Source organism: Planococcus citri, chromosome 3 (assembly GCF_950023065.1).
Source record: "Planococcus citri chromosome 3, ihPlaCitr1.1, whole genome shotgun sequence".
Lineage (NCBI taxonomy): Eukaryota > Metazoa > Arthropoda > Insecta > Hemiptera > Pseudococcidae > Planococcus > Planococcus citri.
In genome coordinates, this window is record NC_088679.1 from 77,821,088 (window position 1) to 77,844,612 (window position 23,525).

Sequence of the window (23,525 nt, forward strand, 5' to 3'; positions counted from 1 at the left end):
TTTCAGCTCAATAAAAATTTTCGCTGGTACTCAAAAATCCAATTTTCTAATTTTTCGTAATTTCGATGTTTTGGGAACCCCTGTAGAACTAGAAACTTACGATTTGCGCCAAACGTAACGTTTTGAGGTATATATTCAATTAACCAGATGAAAAAGTTTAATTAAGCTCCGTGTACATTTGTAATTTTGAACCCTTTTTTCAGAGCCCCCCATTTTGGGAACCCCTGAAGAAGGCGATTATGCATATTTTTTCAAATAACTTGAAGAATTTATATTTGGAACACATCAGCAAGAGCTCGATAATTTTTCACTCAATTTTACCAGTAACTTTCAGAATTGAGCTTTTTTGGGCCAAATTCCGAGATTTTACTCTTCGAAAAACGTTAGAATCACGTTTTCATGATTTCGACGAAGTAAAATCTCAGAATTTGGCCCAAAAAAGCTCAATTTTGAAAGTTACTGGTAAAATCGAGTAAAAAATTATCGAGCTCTTGCTGGTGTATTCTAAATGTAAATTCTTCAATTTATTTGAAAAAATATGCATAATCGCCTTTTCCAGGGGTGCCCAAAGTGAGGGGCTCTAAAAAAGGGTTCAAAATTACGAATATACAGGGAGCTTAATTTAAGTTTTTCACCTAGGTAATTGAATATATGAGGTATATATTCAATTATCTAGATGAAAAAGTTCAATTAGGCTCCCCCTAAATTCGTAACTTTGAATCCTTCTTTTAGAGCCCCCCGACTTTAGGAACCCCTAAACAAAAAAGCTCAATTTTGAAAATTACAGGTAAAATTGAATGAAAAATTATCGAGCTCTTGCTAGTGTGTTTCAAATGTAAATTCTTAAATTTATTTGAAGAAATATGCACAACCAAACGCCTTTTTTTTAGGGGTGCCTAAAGTGGGGGGCTCTAAAAAAAGGGTTCAAAATTACGAATATACAGGGAACTTAATTTAAGTTTTTCACCTAGGTAATTGAATATATGCCTCAAAACGTTACGTTTGGCGCAAATCACAGGTTTCCAGCTATCCAGGGGTTCCCAAAAAATCCAAATTACCAAAAATTGGAAAATTGGATTTTTGAGTACCAGCGAAAATTTTTATTGAGCTGAAAATTTGGTAGAATGGAGGTTTTCCAGATACTAATAAACTGTAAAAACTTTTTTAGCGGGGTTCAAAGGGGTAGGTCCAAAGTGGTGGTTCCAAAATTTTCAAAAAATTGAAACTCCCAATTTTTGCCCCAGGGGGTCGAAAGTAAGAAAATCACCTCGCATAACGTTTATTTGGTTCAAACATATATTTTCTGCTAAAAAACTTTCTGAAAATAATACTCAGTGGTTCCAAAAATTCTTTTTTTATTCGCAACTTTGGGAACCCCTGGAGCCCAAAAAATGGTCAATTTGGGTCTACTAACCACGGATTCGTATTTGGAGCATTTATTACAACAATTTAAGAGTGGTTCAGTTGATAACTGTCTGGGGCCAAAAAATGGCCTTATCGATACTCCTCCTTTTGTCAATTTTTTGCCAGAATCGTCATAAAGTGCAGAATTTTTTTCAAAGTATCTTGATTTTCTACTTTGATTTTTCCGCGTATAATTGTCAAAAAGTGATACTTTTTGGCCAAAGTTGTAAAAATTTTTGATTTTTTGCTAAAATTGTGATTTTTTTATTTTTATTTTTCAGAACTAAAATTGTGATGGGAATCGGTTTATAGATTTATACATAAGAAGACGTTCCGGAGTTTTCAGCCATCTTTTGGAAATTTTGGAATTTCAAGAAGTAGACGAGTACCTACTATTAAAATTGCCAAAATCAACTCGAGCACGTACGAATATGCGATTGGTGCCTCTTAGTAACCCATTCGATGATTCGACCAGTTTTAAACACCGATTTTCCAAAAGTATCACTTCAATAGGTATATAAGTAAGCATCGTGACCGACTCTCCTGTTCTTTGAAAGTAATGTGATCTGTAGTACATTTAGAGTGGCACATATTAGCTACATATTGTTGAGAATTCTTGTCTAAAGCCAACTAAATCACCGATCGCGGATGAATTAACACACACCAGCGATTACGAGCTGCTAAGAAATGGAATTTTTTCGACGATCCATTAATGACTGCAGCAAGAGACTCGATAATGTTGTAATTCAATCCTCGTTAATACGGTTCGCTTTCCGTGATGGTAAAGTACGGAAGTACGGGCTAAGAGCCGGGGTCGGGGTCCATACCGCGCCACGCCGCCGCGGGGACACCAATTACCGACGTTTTTTTTCCTTCTTTTTCTTATTATTATTACGCTTACGAGAGAAGAGGAAAATAGGCAATATAATAAAAAAGACCGGAGCCGGAGACGCGAAGACGAAGACGAATTTAGTCAGCAAATATCACGTACAGCTAGCAGCCTGCGAGTAGATTTTAAACAGATACAAATACACTATACGACTATACGAGACTGGGCGATCCGTTATACATAAACTTGGACTCCTCTTACGTCTGCGTCCGCGTCTTTTACCTTTTTTCTTACGTCGTCGTGTAACATTACCTGCGAATACGATCGTAGGTACAGCAAACTACTTATAGGTAAAGGTATACGCGCTGTACGCTGTACGAAGAGTACCTAACCTAAGTATAATAAGTTAGACTGCTTTGCCCGAACTCTATCTCCCTCTTCCTATCAATTAACCTATCGTCTGCGCGACGTTCTGCATAAAATAATGGCCAACTGTTCTCGCTCGTAAATGACTCATGAGAAACGAATTCTCTTTGCTTGGAGATACCTGAACTGAACCTATTTCGGACATGTTTTTATTTTGGTTGCCATTGTTATTATTATATGTACTGAAGTGTATTAACTCGTATTTAGATTTACTTTACACGATGGCATGGGCTTATGGACTAGCATGATTAATGTGGCGGACGGTCGACCATACACTATACAGTTGTGGGCAGATCGTTGAACAAATTCTCTGAGTTTTGAAACACGACCGCGTTGTCGTGAAAAATTTCAGATAATTTAACATTTGAGACGTCTGCTCGTTTGTTCGACTTCATCGATGAACCAAGTTTCACGACTTTTTCACCACTTTTCCACACTTTCTAAATGGTTTATGCTCCTTCGTTAGGCCTATTTCTTTCACTTCGGTGTTCTCTCGGTACATCACAGTGTTCGTTTGGTTCTTCTACTTAGCCAGCCTAGCCCAGTGCCTAACTTGTGACTGGTGTTTTTACTGACACGACAACTCGTTGGATTTCTCAAGATGAACCGTTTCAAAATGTATGTACAATGTACAAATTAATGTGAAACAACAAAGGCTCATTTCCCCGAAAAAAAATTATTTTTCTACCCAAGAAGGGAGGGTAATGAACTTCCCAGTAAGCAAGCGAGGAATTTTGCATAACTTTTCCAGATGAATGAATAGGTTCTTTGACGAAATAATTATGTAATTCGGTTAAAGAATTAAAGAATGTTACAGGTTGAGGTAGGCAAATGAAAATCAGGTATTCTGAGTGCAAAAATCTTAACGTGAGCTAAAATTAGGTATTTTAAAGGCTTGAATTACCTCAAAAAAAAAAAAAAAACATTTTAGAAAATAGTGTAGTCTGAAACCTCTATAACCAAAACTCGATTAATTTTTCAGTGTTTGGTAAATTTTTGAAAATTCAAAATTAATTTTTTTCCACTGTTAGTTTATGTTTTTTTTTTTTTTTTAAATAAAGTAGGTGCCTATTTTTTGGTAAAAATAACGAAAATTGTAGTCCGGCATATGACAATAGGAGTAATTGCACCCCCGCGCCGATCCTCCGGGACAACTTTTTTCTTAAAGGGGACATCCTAAGGAACATTTTAAAGCAAACTTGCCAAAAAAAAAGATGGCCTTACTTATAAAATGGCGGCCATTTTGATTGACAGGTCAGCCGAAATCGCAGATTTTGCGTTTTAACATAGGACTTGCACGAACTTTTTCAAACTTTACAAAGGTAGATCGAAAGATCATGCAAAGATTTATCACCTGTCAAAATTTCAAGTGCTAAAGTGCGTTTTTCGATTTTTGGTGAATTTTTGAAAATCGAATTTAGGCCAAAAATGAGGGGAAAAATCAAAATTTTACCAAATTGACCGAGAAAGCTGAAATTTGGGATATACCCTATTTTCGACATGCCAAATCGATTAGAAACGGTTTCAACCCGTTTTGAGCAGTTCTGGAGCCTCCAGCAGATTTTTGAAACTCGAAATTCCCACAAAATTCCATCAAATTGGAGTTGTAAGGCTAAAATTTATTCTAAAAACTAATTTCAATACGCTACGAAGTACTGCAGGTGAATTCCAAGTCGTTTTGGATCCTCCAGCGACTTTTTGAAAATTCCTGAAGCCTCCAGCAGATTTTTGAAACTTCAAATTTTCACAAAATTTCTTCAAATCGAGATGGAAATCTGAAATTTACTCTTCACTCCAATTTTAACACCCTCTGAAGACGACTTCAGGCGGGCACAAGTAATTTTAGGGCCTCCAGCGACTTTTTTTTGAAAATTACTGGAGCCTCCAGTAGATTTTTGAAGCTTGAAATTTCCCCAAAATATCATCAAACTAAGATGGAGAGTCGAAATTCATTCTGCAAACTAATTTCAATACGCTACGAAGTTGACTGCTGATGAATTTCAAGTCGTTTTGGAGCCTCCAGCAACTTTTTGAAAGGTTGTATGACGTTTGTTGGAAAATTGAAATTTCCAAAAGATAGCTGGAAGCTTCAAAACCATTTGAAACCACCATGCAGTCTGCGAAGTAAATTTCAGCTTGCCAACTCCCTTTGATAAATTAATGTTGGGAAAATTTCAAGTTTAAAAAGCTACTGGAGGCTCCAGTAATTTTCAAAAAAGTCGCTGGAGGCCCTAAAATGACTTGAAACCAGCTGAAGTCGTCTTCAGAGGGTGTTAAAATTGGAGTGTAGAGTAACTGAAGACGACTTCAGCTGGTTTCAAGTCATTTTAGGGCCTCCAGCGACTTTTTTGAAAATTACTGGAGCCTCCAGTAGCTTTTTAAACTTGAAATTTTCCCAACATTAATTTATCAAAGGGAGTTGGCAAGCTGAAATTTACTTCGCAGACTGCATGGTGGTTTCAAATGGTTTTGAAGCTTCCAGCTATCTTTTGGAAATTTTAATTTTCCAACAAACGTCATACAACCTTTCAAAAAGTTGCTGGAGGCTCCAAAACGACTTGAAATTCATCAGCAGTCAACTTCGTAGCGTATTGAAATTAGTTTGCAGAATGAATTTCGACTCTCCATCTTAGTTTGATGATATTTTGGGGAAATTTCAAGCTTCAAAAATCTACTGGAGGCTCCAGTAATTTTCAAAAAAAAGTCGCTGGAGGCCCTAAAATTACTTGTGCCCGCCTGAAGTCGTCTTCAGAGGGTGTTAAAATTGGAGTGAAGAGTAAATTTCAGATTTCCATCTCGATTTGAAGAAATTTTGTGAAAATTTGAAGTTTCAAAAATCTGCTGGAGGCTTCAGGAATTTTCAAAAAGTCGCTGGAGGATCCAAAACGACTTGGAATTCACCTGCAGTACTTCGTAGCGTATTGAAATTAGTTTTTAGAATAAATTTTAGCCTTACAACTCCAATTTGATGGAATTTTGTGGGAATTTCGAGTTTCAAAAATCTGCTGGAGGCTCCAGAACTGCTCAAAACGGGTTGAAACCGTTTCTAATCGATTTGGCATGTCGAAAATAGGGTATATCCCAAATTTCAGCTTTCTCGGTCAATTTGGTAAAATTTTGATTTTTCCCCTCATTTTTGGCCTAAATTCGATTTTCAAAAATTCACCAAAAATCGAAAAACGCACTTTAGCACTTGAAATTTTGACAGGTGATAAATCTTTGCATGATCTTTCGATCTACCTTTGTAAAGTTTGAAAAAGTTCGTGCAAGTCCTATGTTAAAACGCAAAATCTGCGATTTCGGCTGACCTGTCAATCAAAATGGCCGCCATTTTATAAGTAAGGCCATCTTTTTTTTTGGCAAGTTTGCTTTAAAATGTTCCTTAGGATGTCCCCTTTAAGAAAAAAGTTGTCCCGGAGGATCGGCGCGGGGGTGCAATTACTCCTATTGTCATATGCCGGACTATTGGTAATGAAAATAATATCAACTCTCTCGAATCGAATTCCAATATTTCTGACCATTTTGGAGGCTCCAACCGGATTTTTCATTTCTCCAGAAAGCGTGGAAATTGATTTGGGCAGCTAAAAATTGAGTTGTAGCTTATTCTCAACCTGTTTCAAGCGTTTATCCCCATTGGACCCGATTTCCAGGCGCCATCTCGAGATATTTTGACCAGCATTCCACAATTGCCATTAAAAAATATATGTATTCTGTTCAAAAAAAAAACTGAAATCGAGGTATTCGTCTACAAATTGGTCGAAACGTGAATAAATTCATTAAAAGGGTTCAGGATGAGCCACAAATCGATTTTCAGCCGTCCAAATTAATTTCCAAGCTGTCTGGAGAAATTTTAAAATTCGGTAAAAATCGAAAATTGGGCTGGAATTGGATTTTGAGGGACTGGTTGTGGACGAGAAAAAGTCATTCGTACAAATTTTTATATTTTCCCTACAAATAGAGAGTTTTTGTAATTTTTTGCTGAATACATTTTTTTCGGTCAAAAAAACGCACTTGAGGTGTCCGTCTGGAAGCTGAAAATCGATCCAAATGCAGATGAACTCGTTAAATACGTCAAAAATGAACTACAGCTCCATTTTTAGCTACCCAAGTTAATTTTCCACGCCTTATAGACAAATTTTAAAATCCAGGAAAAATCGAAAATCGCATTGGAGGCTCCATAATGACTGGAAAAGGTGAAATTTGGTTCGAAGAAGTTTATTAGTTTCAGGAGAAACCGTTATTTTTACTGAATTTTTAAAAATTCATTAATTACCAAAAATGTTCGATTTTTAATTTTCAAAAATTCGCCAAAAATCGAAAAGTTAATTTGGAAAGCTGCAATTTGAGCTATGAGGGTTTTGGATCATGTTTTTTTTTTTTTCAAAAATCGCGGTGCCGTTCAAATCGAAAGCGGAAATCTAGAGAGATTCATACTTTTGAGTAGGTCTGTGTGAGAGTGACATTTTCAAAATTGACACGAACTGAAAATTTGATTTTCATCGTGCTGAAATTTTACAAGAGGAGGGGGGCGTTAAATGAGAAAATCATAAGCAAAACCAAAATGTTTGAAAATTTTCTGCTTTCAACTTTTTAAACACTTTTTGATAAAAAGTTAATGGATGGATTGATAAACTTCGTTGCAGACGACATTCAAAAAAATACTCCCTCCCTTCGGCCTTCTCTCCTTCTACTTTGCTTGGAATTGATTGGGCATTTGAAAGTTTTTGAAAATGAGAAAAATAATCATTTCTTTGAAACATTATAAATATTCAGATGGCTCAGATTTCAAAAAGAGTTTGGTTTTCGAGAAGAGTAAGTAATTTGTCGAGGTGATATTAGAAATTTTTCACAACCTAGCCAAAGAAACGATGAAAACATTTTGACCACAAATTAAGACTTTTTGACTACATATTTTTGCACAAAAATTAAGATGTTTTGGTAAAAAATATAATTTTTTGACAATTTATGAAAAAAACTCAGAATTTTATGGCTATTCTTGAAGAAAATCGAGATTTTGGGACAGTTTTAGAAAAATGAACAATAATAAAAATTTAGCACTTTTTGACAATCCTGGCAACGAATTGAAGCATTAAAATTGAGGGGAAAAAAACTAGATAGACATTAACAGAGAAGCAACACTTCTGAATATTTTTTTTATAAAATCAAAAAATTTTTGGTTAATAGGGTATTTTGGAAATTTTAGGAAAAACTCAGGACTTTGTGAATATTGTAGTCAAAAATCTTATAATTTCACGAAAAATATGATTTTTTGACTTTCTGCAATGAATTGAGATTTTTTGGAACACTTGCAAAAAAATCAAGATGACTTGACGAAGAACAGTTTTTTTTTGACAATTTTGGCGAAATTATTATGGCAAAAAATCAAAACTTTTGTGACCATTTTTGTAAAAAAAATCTATTTTGGCAAAAAAGCAAGATTTTTTAAAAATTTGGAAAAAAATTAAAACAGTTTTGAAAAAATGAAGGGTTTCTTGACAATTTTGCCCAAAAAACAAAAACATTTGATAATTTTGGATTAAAATTGAGATTTTCTGGCAGAAAATTATTTAAAAATTCTAATCAAGATAATTAAAAAAAAAAAAAAAAAAAAACAGGATATTTTCAACACTGGTTCTATTTTAGCAAAAAATGAAAAAATCAGTTTGGCAAAAAAAATAGTACTTTTTGACAATTTAGTTAAAAAATGAACTTTTTGGATTATTTTTTGGCAAAAAATTAGAATTCTTAACAAAAAGTGGTACCGCGACTTCTTTTCCAACACATTTTCTCTAAAACAATTCTTTCTAATAGAAAATTTATTCAACGTCAATTTCTCTAAAACACATGAATATTTTCTACTAAAAATTTTTCTAACATTATTTTTTCTCTAAAACATATTTCAAAGTATGAAAATTTACCATTTTTGTGTCTGAATTTTTCTGAATATAATTTCTTTTTTCAAGAAAAACCCCTCCCTTGGTCTTTCGCAGAGGTCTCCAAAATTGGAAGAAATAACATATACAACCCTTTTGAAATCCAAAATATCAACCTGATAAATAAAATCAAAAACCTTCTCTACGTGTGTGTAATAATCCCAATCCCAAACACTCTTCCCTCCCTCCCCCCCCCCCCCCAAAAAAAGCAAAACCAAAATAAATGTAGGTAAGGTACTCGTAACTTGGAAATATAAAATTCAGAATTGTAAAAAAATTTTGAAAAATTTTCATTTTCTGGTCAAAACATTTCTGAATACCCCCCTTTCACATTTTCAATAAACAGCCTCATCCTTCCGCCCCTGTTCGTAGTATTTCTGCTAGGCAATACAAAATTATATTGCAAATTTTGTCTTTTAGAAGAAATTGTGTTAGAGAAAATGCGTTAGAGAAAGTGACGTTAGGAAATTCATCATTAGTGAATACAGTTTTCGAAAAAATTACATTAGAAAAATTTGTTATTAGAGAAAATGCGTTAGAGAAAACGTCATAGAATCCAAAAAGCAAGACTTTTGGCAATTTTGGCCAAAAATGTAGAATTTTATGATTATTTGACCAAAAGTCAAGACTTTTAACCATTTGAGTAAAAAAATTCATCATCATCATCATCATAATATTTTGACAAAAAATAAATTTTTTGACGATTTTAGTAATAATTTTGTGACTTTTTGACATTTTGACAGAAAATTAGAAATTTTTGCAAATTGTAAGACTTTTTGACTTTTTTAAAACAAAAAATCAAGACATTTCAGGATAAAGCTGCTCTTTTTTTTGACAATTTTAATTAAAAAACAAGATTTTTTCATTTTGGTAAGAAATTGGAACTTTTTGACTTAAAACTAAGACTTTTTCACTTATTTTGCGAAAAAACCAAGAAATTTTGGGAAAAAAATCAAGACTAAAGGATTGCAATCAATTTACATACGTAATTTTTTGAACTTCAAAACATATTAAAACTCCCTCTCTCAGTCAGTTTTTTTGTTGCTTTTTTGTTTTTCATTATACATATTTCAATGTTTTATTCTATTTTCGTAATTTTGTTCCAGATTCAAAATCGACTATTGTGGAACAAACGAACTATCCGGATGAACGACGTATTGGGAATCTTCACGCATTTGACAAATTCCGGACCATCGGACGAAAAATGCTCAAAATCGAACAAAAAGCCTGTATCATTTAGGTACATATTTCGAAATCTCACCACCTTCTCCTTTTCCTGGAGGGAGGAAGGGTTGTGAAAATGGGCTTCAGAATGATTTTTTACTACTGCTAGTGGAGAATTGGGAAAATTCGTAAAGGATTTGACTCGACTTCCTGGTCAATCAACTCATTCAATCCGAGGACTTTTTTGAACCAAATTCGCGACCTTTCCCTTCCATCAAAATCGAATACTTTCTACCATGCCTAAGACATTATTATCCATTTGACCAACGCATTCAGCCTGTAATAATACATGTATTGAACCGGACTTGGAATCATTCAAAGCACTATAATCCATTTTGGCATTCGTCCTTAGTAAAAATATCGGCTTTTGTTAACAGGCGAGGATCAGCGGAACGATCAATTGTTGGAATGCGAAGCCGCGAAGGTTGTGCAGAAAAGAAAGAGACTCGGAGAAAAAGAAATATGTACCTAAAGACCGCGACTAAATGAAATTCCTTCGCCCTACGAAAACGAAACGAAACTGGAGAAAAAAAGGAAGAAAAATACCTCGAAGAAAATCAACAAAAGTGTACAAAGATGCGGTCAAATATTTGATAAGATAGTCCTTGAACTCAAACTATATATCTAGTTATCTAGCAAGCACCAACAACACTATCCTATCCAGCAAGCAGATGACGCCTTCGAGTATATGGTATCAATGACGTAACCGCAACAATAGCGCATTCGATCTCACAGAACAGAAACCGGTTATGCTGAGAAGCCGTTTTGGAACGCAGCTTTACAACTTGGAGTCGACGTCGACGACGGTGCTATAGGTAATAGGAATAGGTATACCTTTGGTTTGCTATCTCTCTACCTACTATGAAATGTACGAATAATACGAAGACTGGCGAGTGAATATTTTATGTATTAAATGAGAAATTTTTGCATAAGTAATGGTAAGAAATAGCTCGTATGTGAACCTGGCAGCTTATGTGTGTGAGTATACTGTGTAGTCGTGTACACTGTACAGAGAGCACCTAGGCTATATAATTTCTATACTGTTTCAAGTTTGCTTTTCTTTGTTACAATTTGCCTTATTTAGGAAGTCTGCGAATGCTTTGATAGGTACTCGACTTGGAGATGGAATAAGGACACGAAGTATGGATTTGGCAAAAGACCTACCTACCTATAAGATGGTGAACTTGGACGACGTTCTCTCCTCGTAAGAAGATCAACAAACCTACGTGTACGTATATTGATCTCAAATTGATCAAATTCGATTGAAAACCTAATTGATGTAAGTATCGATCGTACATAAAACCGACCATCGTCATTCGTCGGTATAGTGCTCTCCTCAGCTGATTGGTTACCAAGAGAATAAAACGTTGTAAGTAAACCGCGCTGCGTTCGCATTCTCTATCATCAAAAAGCAGTTATTATAACGCTCAACAATTTAGTATAGGTAGACTTGCGAGCTATGCTTTAGTTTGTTTCTTTTTCCAGCAGGCTAGACAAAAACCATCTGCATGCCGCATACCTTCTTCTATGCATATAGTTGTAGTTCAGATGGTGCCATGCTTTGCTATGCTACGAGTATGCCATACCATGTTCTTGTTCGTTGTGTCCTTGCAACATGTGGGCAAACTTGATGATAAAAAAGAAGAATTGAAAAAATTTATTAGTAGGACCATCACCGGTTTTTTTACATTTTTTAAAACCTGGCTGGTATCAGGGCAATGAATGTTTTAGATTTCGATGCTGCTATTTGCATTGGTCAGCGAACCTTTAAACATTATCCCACACCTCGACTCCTCGACTCGTCCCCGAAGAAATCGTATCTCTTTTTTCATTACACGTTATGAAATACCTACCTAGTGTATAGTGGAATTGATGCTTTAGTTTGTTGTAGAATGTTGTATGGAATAGTGTATTTTGCTGATTTTTGCGATTTTTTCCCCCCATTATTATTCGCAATCTTTAATTAACGAACGAACGAGCGTATGATTCATTTACTGTGTAATTTAGTAATTTGCTGATTCGATCTTGCAGTATGTCAGCTCTGCAGTGTATTTAGCACCTCTTGCCACTGAATCAGAATTCAGACAAATTCCTACAACTTTGATTCGAACCTTATGAAGTTATGAGAGTCTCATGAATAGAAGGAGTCCCGATGAGGCCATTTTTTGGGCCCAGACAGTTATCGACTCGACCATGGACTCGACCACTCTTGAAATATTTTAATAAATATCCCAAATACAAATCCCCCAAAATGACAATTTTTAGGCTCCAGGGGTTCCCAAAGTTGTGATTAGGAAAATAATTTTAGGAACCACTGAGTATTATTTTCAAAAACTTTTTCATCGTAATAAAATATCTGTTTGAATTAACTCGATAAACGTTATGCGAGGTGATTTTCCTATTTTCGACCCTGAGGAGTAGAAATAGGGGGGGGTAATTTTTGGAAAATTTTGGAACCACCATTTTGAACCTACCCCTTTGAACCACAGTTTATTGGTATCTGAAAGACGTCCATCCTACCAAATTTTGAGCTCAATCAAATTTTGCACTGATACTCAAAAATCCAATTTTCCCAATTTTCCGTAGGTAATTTTGATATTTTTTGGAACCCCTGGAAAACTAGAAATTTGCGATTTGCGCCAAACGTATCATTTTGAAGTATATATTCAATTATTTAGATGAGAAAGTTTAATTTAGCTCCCTCTATTTTCGTGATTTTGAACTTTTTTTTTAGAGCCCTCCCCCTCCTCCTCTTTAGGCACCCCTAAAAAGGCGTTTGTGCATATTTTTTCAAATTAATTGAAGAATTTACATTTAAAACACACTGGCAAGTGCTCGATAATTTTTCATTTGATTTTTCCTGTAACTTTCCTAATTGAGCTATATTTTGGGTCAAATTCTGAGATTTTACTTCGTTGAAATCGTGGAAACGTGATTTTAACGTTTTTGCGAAGAGTAAAATCTAAGAATTTGGCCCAAAATAGCTCAATTTTCTCTTAAGAAAGTTTTTCGTGCAAGAGACTTTTTTTTAAAGCAAAGTTTAATATACATATTTTGTTCGATGAAGTTTCAATTTCTTCTTCAACAGCAAAATTTCCAATTTTCCTTCAAAAATGAAGTTTTTAGTTCCCTTTGAAAATGAAGGTAGCATCTTCTTTTCAAAATGAAATTTGCATTTTTTTTTTCAAAAATAAAGTTTACATAGGTACTCTATTCAAAAACGAAATGAAGTTTTCATTTCTTTTCAAAATTGAGGATTTCATTTTCTTTCCTAAAAATGAAGTTCACAAATTTTTTTTAAAAACTTGAGGCTTTCCGGAAATTGCGATCCGGGAGTAAATTTCTTCACTTTTCCTCCCTTGTCAACGACTCTGCTACTTTTCAACGTGTGTGATGTTGGAGGGAAAATATGAGAGGATGAACTTCTGAGTAAAGTACTAAATTATGAAAACAGCCAACTTTAAACTGATCAACATGATGCTCTTGGAGTCCCATTTAAACGTATGAAAAAATACTGAAAAAAAGTTCATAATTATAAAGTCTTAATCATTTTGAGAATTTCTCACGCTAAAAAAAGTAAACAACACGAAAAGAGAGGAGCATTTAGAAATACACCCTACGCCAAATTTTTGTCGTCAAATTTCATTTTTTTTTTTTTTTTGGCAAATTATTGAAAATTTTGTGAAGAACTTGAGGCCCGATTTTTGTTTTATTTTGATCTCTCGAATCGATTGGTGATTGTTTTAGGCTTTTTTGGAACCTTCTCCTCCAGATTTTTTTTGGTTTGTCAATTTCGTAAAAATTATCGTAGAAAGAACTATAATTCAGCTTCTTTTCAATTTCAAATTAAAATCTTCCGGAGGCACGAAAAATGGCCCAGTCCGCAACTAATCGATTTGAAAAGCCGAAAAAAAACGTTATGAACCCAATTTCAGCTTCCTATTTTAATTTTATCAAACTTTACGACTTTTTGCTAAAAATTCAGGCAATTTTGAATTTTAAAAAAAATCACCAATTAAAAGGTAAAATTTGGCACAGGGTGTATTTTTGCATGATTTTTCAATTTTTTAATTGTCTGCTGATTGAAAAAATTTTTTCATCAATTTCGCCCTTCCTTGGCCTCCTCTCCTCTTTAGTGAAAGTTCAAAGCTTGGTTTGAAATTTTTTCATCTTTGAACAAAAATTACTTTGAGCATTTTTGGTAGTTTTAATGTGAAATTGAAGTAGGTACAGTAGACGTCCTAAGACGTCAAAAAAATATTAATTCAGCCAAAATTTATGTAATAAAAAAAATTTTCATGATTTTTAAAATTTTTGAAGCTTTAAAACTTTGAATTCTCACGTGAAACGTCAAACGTTGATTTAGAAATGTCAAATTTTTCCCAAGTCTCGTTGAGGTCATTCAACCATACTATTTTATTTTTAAACTTTATCAAAATTCAAAAAAAAAAAAATTAAAAACCACCCACCCTGTTTTTGCTAAGTTTTTTTTATCAAAATGGCGAAGAATCAGCCTCAATATTGATTTCATTATTCATCTTTTCTGATATTCCTTTGCCTTAAAAAGTGCCTATAGCTTGAAAAAAAAATGATATGACGTTGAATGTGAATAACACTTCTACCCCTTTCCTCCTCTTCGCCCTCTAAATGAATTTTGAATTTTAGATATGGGTACCATACTCAAAGGAGGGCATTTACTAAAGAAACGTTGGTTTTTTCGCTTTAGTCTCTACCCAACCTGTTTCCGGAAAAATGGCACTGTTCCAAAAGGTAGTACCTATTTGAGATTCCGCGTCGACTCAGGTCATTGCCACCAAAATCCAAGACCACTTTTAAGGCTCTCTACTGAGCGGTTGAAAATTTGCAAATCGCTTATTTTTAGACGAAGAATTCGTGTTTTGAAAATTTTTTCTTCTAAAATACATACCTATCTGTTATTATTTAGGTATGTCAGAGCATCGAAAGGTATCATTTCTGAAACTGGGAACATTTTTTTTAACGCAGTGGTGCCAATTTTTTCGGTCATTATTTCCGATTTTAAAATACTGAAAAAAATTGATCAGTTTAACTATTTTTCTGGATTTTTTAAATTAGGCTATAGCTATAATAACCAAAAAATTGGCACCACTGGGTCATTCCACGTCAATTAGATCAAGAAGTGGTAGGGGGGTTCGGCGATTTTTTTGAAATTTTTCCTGTGGAAAGACCTACCGAAGGGATGACCGACCAATGGCGCAAATCGCAGCCCTCTAGCCCATTTTTAAAGGCAGCCAGGGGGTGTCAAAGTTTTCAGTGAACCTAAAACATCATCCATTTTAGCAGTGGATTACTCGATAACCGCGATATCCACCAAAATGGAACATTTTCCCATAGTTAGGGGTTTTGAAGGGCTGTTTGGTGATACAGAGCTTTAGGTGATACCATAAAAATCAGTGTTGCCACTTTTTTTCGTACAAAAAATTAGCTCAAAAAGTTTCGAAACGTAGTTTTCACATCGTTCCGACTCTCAAAAATTCTGAAAAAAATATATTATGGACAACTTTTTATGATGAACAACATATTGAAAAATTAGGATGATAACATGTTGCAAAGTCGATTTAAAAAAATTTTAAGTTTGCGAAAAAATGTGATTTTTTTATTTAAAACATGAAAAAAAGTTTTGATAGGTGAAGTTGACCCATTTGACCCATATTTTTACGTATCCGTTGAAAAAATTGAAAAAAACTCTTTCACTCGATGGAATGAACTCCTCACAAAAAAAATCAAAATTCGAAAAAATTCAAAAAATGGACGAATTTTTATTTTTTTGTTATGAGTGTAATTTTTATCAACTTTTTCATGAAATACGTCAGAAAGAGGTTATAAGACAACTGAATAAATTTAAACTTTTCTTGATGTTTGAAGTTGAAAATTGAATTTTTTCGAATTTTGATTTTTTTGTGAGGAGTTCATTTCATCGAGTGAAAGGGTTTTTTCAATTTTTTCAACAAATACGTAAAAATAGGGGTGAAATGGGTCAACTTCACCTATCAAAACTTTTTTTCACGTTTTAAATCAAAAAATCACATTTTTTCGCAAACTTAAAATTTTTTTAAATCGACTTTGCAACATGTTACCATCCTAATTTTTTAATATGTTGTTCATCATGAAAAGTTGTCCATAATATATTTTTTTCAGAATTTTTGAGAGTCGGAACGATGTAAAAACTACGTTTCGAAACTTTTTAAGCTAATTTTTCGTACGAAAAAAAGTGGCAACACTGATTTTTATGATATCACCAAAAAGCCTTTCAAAACCACTAACTATGGGAAAATATTCCATTTTGGTAGGTATCGCGGTTATCGAGTAATCCACTGCTGAAATGGATGATATTTTAGGTTCACTGAAAACTTTGACACCCCCTGGCTGCCTTTAAAAATGGGCTAGAGGGCTGCGATTTGCGCTATTGGTCATCTCTTCCAAAGGCCTTTCCATAGGAAAAATTTCAAAAAAATCGTCGAACCCCCCTACCACTTCTTGGTCCAATTGGCGTGGAATGACACCACTGCGTTCCAAAATATTGCCCCAGTTTCAGAAACGGTACCTTTCCACTTTTTGACGTAGTTAATGTGAAGTATTTGAGAAGAAACATTTTTTGGAACAGAACTATTTTTCTCAACACAGATTGGGTAAGAGCTAGAGCGAAAAAACCACGATTTTTTCAAAAATTTCCCTGTCAGGGGCACCCTTGGAATAACTAAAAACTTTTCTGAGTGATTTTGAACTCAAGTGATATTGGATTTTGATGGCCATGGCCTAGATCGACTCAGAATCTCAAAAATACAGATTATATTTTGAAACTGAATTATCACCCCTTCCCTCCAAAAAAGGTCTTGTAGGTCCTTTTTGGTGACACATATTTCCCCTCCACCGGCACCCCCCCCCCCCCGAGGTGACATTCTTTCTGTATAACTTTCAACTCAACGTGAACATTTCCGCTGAATTTGGCCAAAATTCTTCGCAATTTTTTCGCGATCTATTCTAATCTTATCGGTATGGGTTTTATTTTATTTACTTTACCGTGTCTCATCCGGATGCCTACGGAATAAATTTATGATTTAGTACGTAATTTTCTGCTGCACGGTTTCAAAAAATCGTACCAATTTCACACTCTCATGGTCTTATGAGCACAAATATGTGCAATGTGCATTCGAGAAAACCCGGTGATTTAATAGGAAGTCAACGTTATTTCATTTTATACTCACATTTTTTGTCCATATGTGTATATAGTGTGTATTACTACTCGTACCTGTGTACTTACTTGGGATATAATCTTAATCCCATATCTTCATTGATCTCGCACGTCTCATACTTGGTACATTCACCATGTCATTAATTTCATCCACTAATAGGCTACATATTCGAGTCTATAACAATTCGCTGACCCCTTCACGAGAGCTCATCAAGTCACATAGTTCATGTTTCATATCTCTTGTGCTGTGCTATGCCATCCTACATATAGGAATCTTAAACCTGTTGATCTGCCAATCATTTATCATTCTGCTGTTTTTTTTATTTTCAGAATCTTGTTCTATTGTTCGAGAATGTAGTGATAGCGCAGGTACAAACAAAGATAAGTTACGGGTCCTGTGTTCCTCTATCTAGGCTACGTACTGTATTACGATGTCTCAGTTTATGAGAGAACATTTAGGGATCGAAGTTTACAAATGAGATGGATACTGGTGCCGGAGGTTGGGGAAGAGGTGAGTAAACTTGAATTTTCATTTTTCTATTTTCTCAAGTTCATCAATAACTTCAGAACTGTTTTCTATAATATTTATGGGTTTTTATTGTTGCATTCTAGTTCTCTTTATGGCATCCTGACACCCTCGTACTCCACAAGGGCGAAATTTAAACCCACGAGTGTTGCACCCTACCTCATATAGGTAAGTAAAAGTAATCGAATCTGATCGTCGTACGAGTATTATAAGCAGTAAATACTGTTTTTTAACGTGTGAAACCTTCCAACATCATCTAAGGTTTATAAACTCGACGTACCTATAACCAATACAGCAGGCCTATCGATCGTAAAGTTTTTCATTACCGTCTACACGGTGATTTTTTTTCACCTTCGTAAGCATAAATGCTGCGAGAAGAAAAGCAGGTGACTAGACCGATACTGCCACCATGATTATTAAATTCTCTCAGCTGCCTGCGAGTTGGAGTTTTTTTCCAAGCCAAGACTACCCAGTTGGAGCTCCGCACGTACCTAGGCGCTCGAAGTCGAGTACCAATATATGGATTGATTAAATAATAAAAAATGTACTGTGTGTTTAGAACTAGGTTACTTTTACCTGCATCGAATCCTTTTTGAATACTTCGGCAAACATTACAGCGTTTTGGAAAGGTGGTGACGCAGAAAGAACAGCGGGATAAGAGTGAAAAAAAACCACCCACACACGCGAGATCGACCACTCTCAGCTACGGAGACAATGCGCCGACCGATTCGAGAATAATAAATGAAAAATGCTGAAAAATGATTCGCATCGTTGCTCGACACGTACTCGAACCACCGACACCGACGATCAACTTTCAAGAGCTTACGAACACACTGGCAATGGCAAAATATGTGGAATATAAAATTTACACTACTTCATTTCGGTGCGGCGGAAGGCTCATTGACGTTGTTTGATAAAGATAATAGGTACCTAAATACGCACAAAGATACGCGATATTCTGCTATCTCTCGACTACGGTGGCGGCGGTGTAATTAACGAACGACGAGTCGATTCGAGAATAGCATTTACAAAAATTACGTACGTAGCTCTACGAGTAAATTTTTCGATAAAAATTGAAAAATTCGGCACCGATCACCGATTGTGTGTGGCTACATTATTACAAAATAAAGATGGTAACACAAGAGGCCACATGCACTCCGAAGTGTGTACGAACCGAATGCAACTCAGCTACTAGCTCGCCGCTCGCTGCTCGCAGTGCTCGGAATCGCGATCTGCACCGTCGTCCGCGCTATATGCCTGCCTAAGTATAAGCCTTAAGGTACCAAACGTTAACCGGCCGCCGCCGTACCTTCTTATACACCTTTGATGATGTCGATGATGATGATGATGGTTGTGTGATGCTGCAGCTGTTACCGCCTGCGCTGCGTCATCGTCTTCTTTCTTCTCCATCTGCGCCTCACCTTCTTCTTAAGTTAAGTCTTTCTTCGACTTTGGTCGGTTCGGTTTGGTTTTTGTGAATAACCAGCGAACGTATTATATTGTGAGAGAGGATAACGGCGAACGGGAGGTGATGGCGGCGGCGACCGGGACCGGGGACCGCGATCGTCGGTCGCGCGGTGGCGGTGGTGGTGCTCGCGAAGGCGGAGGTGATTATACCTGTAAATAAACTGCAATCGTGACATTCCAAATGGATCAGTGTAGCCCAAGTGGCAACTTTTTTTCCTACTTCGAAGATTTCCTCCCGAGTTCTGTGTGTACCTCTACCTGGTCTCGTCAGGTATGCAGAATGGCCGTTGCACTGCGCTAGCTATGCTCGTAGTGTGCCCCTGCTGGCTGAACTTATAATATGCTGCTCGAACAATAGGTATTTGCACTTTCTTTTCTGCAGTCTATTTATGGATGAAGCAGAATTCAGACTATGTACTTTGTATTTTTGATGATTGATAAACTGTCGTATTGTTGCCAGGAAGTGATCAACTTGGTTGATAGTGAAAGGATCACTCACTGTTCACTGGCTCTTGAGTAGGCATAGGATGGTCAAGGGACACCCCTATTACAAGAATTGGGTAGGTTACGTTTTGATTTCAGTGAGATATATCATCGAGCACTGACTGAAAGCTCGTTTCAGCTCAATTTGATCTCGAGAATCGTCGAAAATCTGCTGTAGAATAGAACAAGGTATCTGGTGGCGGATGTCGAGTTTCGAGACCTGAATATTGCAGCCTCCTGAGATAGCGTAGACCTGGAACGAAAATTCACTATCGATGTGTAACTCGAAGAAACCAATGCAAGACGCAAGACTCCTTCTGATTGATTGTCTGCAACCACGAGTGCATTGAAATATGATGGATTGCATTTTTTTCGATGTTTAAATCTGTGCAATTGGTTATATCCGAGCTCGAGCTGAAAATACGAAGGAAAATCCGCCTTATGTTTGAAATTTTGAAACAGAATGGACGAGTTGAATTTCCCACACATTTTGAATAATAAAAATTCCTCAATTTTTGAACATTTTGTTACTGTATGTTTTCTTTTTTTTACTGCAATTTTTCAAAAATGTTCAAAAAAGTTGATAGTTTTGATTTTCTACTGAAATTTTAGCCTATTGTGATGAGTCTCTTTTCTTAAAGGGGGAGTCCTGAGGAACATTTCTAGCCCTTGTCCTCATTAAAAAAACTTGGCCCTACTCACAAAATGGCATCCATATTGATTGACTGGTCATGGTCAGCCGAAATCGCAGATTTTGCGTTCCAATATAAGACTTGCACGACATTTTTTTAAACCTTACAAAGGTATATCGAAAGAGCAGATAAACATTCATCATTTGAGAAAATTTCAATTCCATAAGTGCCTTTTTCGATTTTTGGTGAATTTTCAAAAATCAGATTTTGTCCAATATAATAATATGGGAAAAAAATCAAAATTTTACCAAATTGACCTAGAAAGCTGAAATTTGGAATATTCCCTATTTTCGATCTACTAAATCGATTGAAAACTGTTTCAAACCGTTTTTAGCAGTTCTGGAGCCTCCAGAAAATTTTTAAAACTCGAAATACCCACAAAATATCATCAAATGGAGTTGGAAAGCCGAAATTCATTCTGAAAACTGATTTCAATACGCTACGAAGTCGACTACAGGTAAATTTCAAGTCGTTTTGGAGCCTCCAGCGATTTTTTGAAAATTACTGGAGCCCCCAGTAGATTTTTGAAACTCGAAATTTCCCTAAAATTTCATAAAATTGACGTAGAATGCTGAAATTTGGAATATGTACCCTACTTTCGACCTACCAAGTCGATTGGAAACTATTTCAGACCGTTTAGAGTAGTTCTGGAGCCTCCAGCAGATCTTTTGAAGCGTGAAATTCCCATATCAAATGGAGTTGGTCAATATTCTATTTCAAGTCGTTTTGGAGTCTCCGGCGACTTTTTGAAAATTACTGGAGCCTCCAGTACATTCTAAAACTTGAAATTTTGTTGAAATTTCAAGTTTCAAAACTCTGCTGGAGACTCCAGGAGCATTCAAAAAGTCGCTGGAAGCTCCAAAATGACCCACCTGAAGCCGTCTTCAGAGAGTGCTAAAATTGTAGCACAGAGTAAATTTCGACTATCCATCTCCATTTGATGTTTCAAGTTTCAGAAATGTACTGGAAACTCCAGTAATTTTCAAAAAGTCGCTGGAGACTCCAAAACGACTTGAAATTTACCTGAAGTCGACTTCGTAGCGTATTGAAACTATTTTTCAGAATGAATTTCGTCTTTCCAACTCCATTTGATGAAATTTTGTGGGAATTTCAAGTTTCAAAAATTTGCTGGAGGCTCCAGAATTACTCTAAACGGCGTGAAACAGTTTTCAATCGATTTGGCAGGTCGAAAATAAGGTATATTCCAAATTTCAGCTTTCTATGTCAATTTGGTAAGATTTTGATTTTTTCCCTCATTTTTGGCCTAGATTTGATTTTCAAAAATTCACCAAAAATCGAAAAAGGCACTTGAGCAGTTGAAATTTTGTCAGATGATAAATGTTTGCCTGCACTTTCGATCTACCTATGTAAGGTTTAAAAAATTTCGTGCAAATCCTACGTTGGAATACAAAATCTGCGATTTCGGCTGACCAGTCGGTCTCGAAATTGTCGCCATTTTGTGACTTGGGCCAAGTTTTTTTTTTGAGGACAAGTGCTAGAAATGTTCCTTAGGACTCTCCCTTTAAAAAAAAGTTTTTCCGGAGGATCGGCAGGGGGGTGCGATTGATCCTTTTGCGGCTCCCCTGACTTTTTTAAATCCTAAAAATCATACTTAACCCAAGTTTGTGCTTAAAATTCTTTAATTTGAAATTTTGAATTTGCTGATGAAATTTTAGTTCATTTTGATAAGTCTCGTGACCTTTTTTTAAAAAAAAAATCCAGAAAATTCAAGATGCAAATTTGGGCTCAAAATTCTGCAAAAGTGCTCAAAAAACAGTTTTGGTTAAATTTTTGATTTTCTGCGTAGTTTTTACCCAGTTTGATAGGTTTCATGGCTGTTTTTTCGAATATCTTGAAAATTGTCACGCAAGGTTGGGCTCAAGATCTCTCAACATTGTTCAAAAAGAGTTATTTTAATGTTTTCTGATAGGTCTCGTGGCTCCTCAATTGAAAATACCGAAAATCAGGACTCAACTTTGTGCTCGAAATTCTTCAAAAGTGCTCAAAAAAAGTTTTGATTAAAATACTAATTTGTATTTAGTTTTCTGGCCTAAATTGTAAACACATTTTGACAGATTTCATGAGACTTTTTCAAAAATCTCGTCAATCGTGAGCCAAATTTGGGCTCAGAACTGTTCAAAAATGCTCCAAAAAGTCTGGCTCGTAAGTTTCGATTTTCTGCCAAAATTTCATTCCATTTTAATAGGTTGCATGACGTGTTTCAAATCACCCGAAAATCATGACTCAATTTTGAGCTCAAAATTCTTCACAAGTGCTCAAAAACAGTTTTGATAAAAATTTTCGATTTTTTCTATAAATCATAATCCAGTTTGAGTCGCTTGGAACCTTTTTAAAATACTTACTCCGAAAATCGTAATCCAAATTTGAGCTCGAAATTTTTTTCTAAATGCTAAAAAAAATGTTCTGGAAATTGTAGATTACTTTGAAATACTTATTGTGTAATTCATCAAAATTGCTGAAAAAACGTTTTGATGAAAATTTTTGACCTTCTGAAAGATTTTTATAATTCATTTTGCAAAGTCGAATATCCCTTTCTGAAAAAACTCGAAAATTCTTCAAACGTGCTCAAAAATCTGATTTTTTCTGAAAACTGTGGATCATTTTGATATAAGTATCGCGAGACACGTTTACAAAAATAATTCCGAAAATCATAATCCAAGGTTGGACTTGAAAATCTTCAAAAAGACTTTGAAAAAAATTGATTGAAATTTTTTATTTTCTCTTGAAATTGTTAAAATTCATTTTCACAGATCACATGGAAATTTATGAAAAACTTCGAATATCATGGCGTGGCCCAAGTTTGGGACCAGAATTCTCCAAAAATGCTAAAAAAAAGTTTTGATTGGAATTTCTGATTTTCTTTTAATAATTTCAAGCAAGTTTGACTGATCATGTGACACTTTTTCAAAAAACCCTAAAATGATGACCCAATTCGAGGTCAAAATTCCTCATAAGTGTTCAAGAAAAGCTTTGATGGAAATTTCTCATTTTCTTTAGAAATCGCAACTTATTTTGATTGGTCACGTTTTTGAAATACCTCGAAAATCGTGACCCAAATTAGGGCTCGAAATTCCTCACAAAAGCTCAAAAAAATTTTGGATTGAAATTTTATTGTTGCCCATTTTGATAGATTTCATGATACTTTTTCAAAAATTCTCAAAAACAATGACCCAAATGTGGAGTTAGAATTCTTTAAAAAATGTTAGGAAAAAGTTTTGGTTAAAATTCTTGATTTTCTGCTGAAGTTTTCCCCCATTTTGATAAATAATGCCTTTTTCGAAAATCAAAA

At 35.2% G+C, this 23,525-nt stretch overlaps 1 protein-coding gene and 1 long non-coding RNA gene across 3 annotated transcripts in view; one reads left to right on the forward strand and one right to left on the reverse strand.

The window, feature by feature from the left end:
• Shrm (Shroom) overlaps positions 1-18,288 on the reverse strand; it is a 48,055-nt gene extending 29,767 nt beyond the window's left edge. For both annotated transcript variants that reach the window (XM_065355484.1, XM_065355483.1), the window contains exon 1: positions 18,150-18,288. In XM_065355484.1, coding sequence (XP_065211556.1) covers positions 18,150-18,185 — 36 coding nt within the window. In that variant the 5' untranslated portion in view covers positions 18,186-18,288. The remainder of the gene's footprint in view (positions 1-18,149) is intronic.
• LOC135839461 (uncharacterized) lies at positions 1,646-20,000 on the forward strand. Its single transcript, XR_010557603.1, has 8 exons — positions 1,646-1,925; positions 9,699-9,832; positions 10,194-10,631; positions 10,924-11,044; positions 17,378-17,558; positions 17,660-19,398; positions 19,501-19,600; positions 19,663-20,000. It is a non-coding gene; the product is annotated as an uncharacterized LOC135839461 (long non-coding RNA).
• Positions 20,001-23,525: the final 3,525 nt, after the last annotated feature.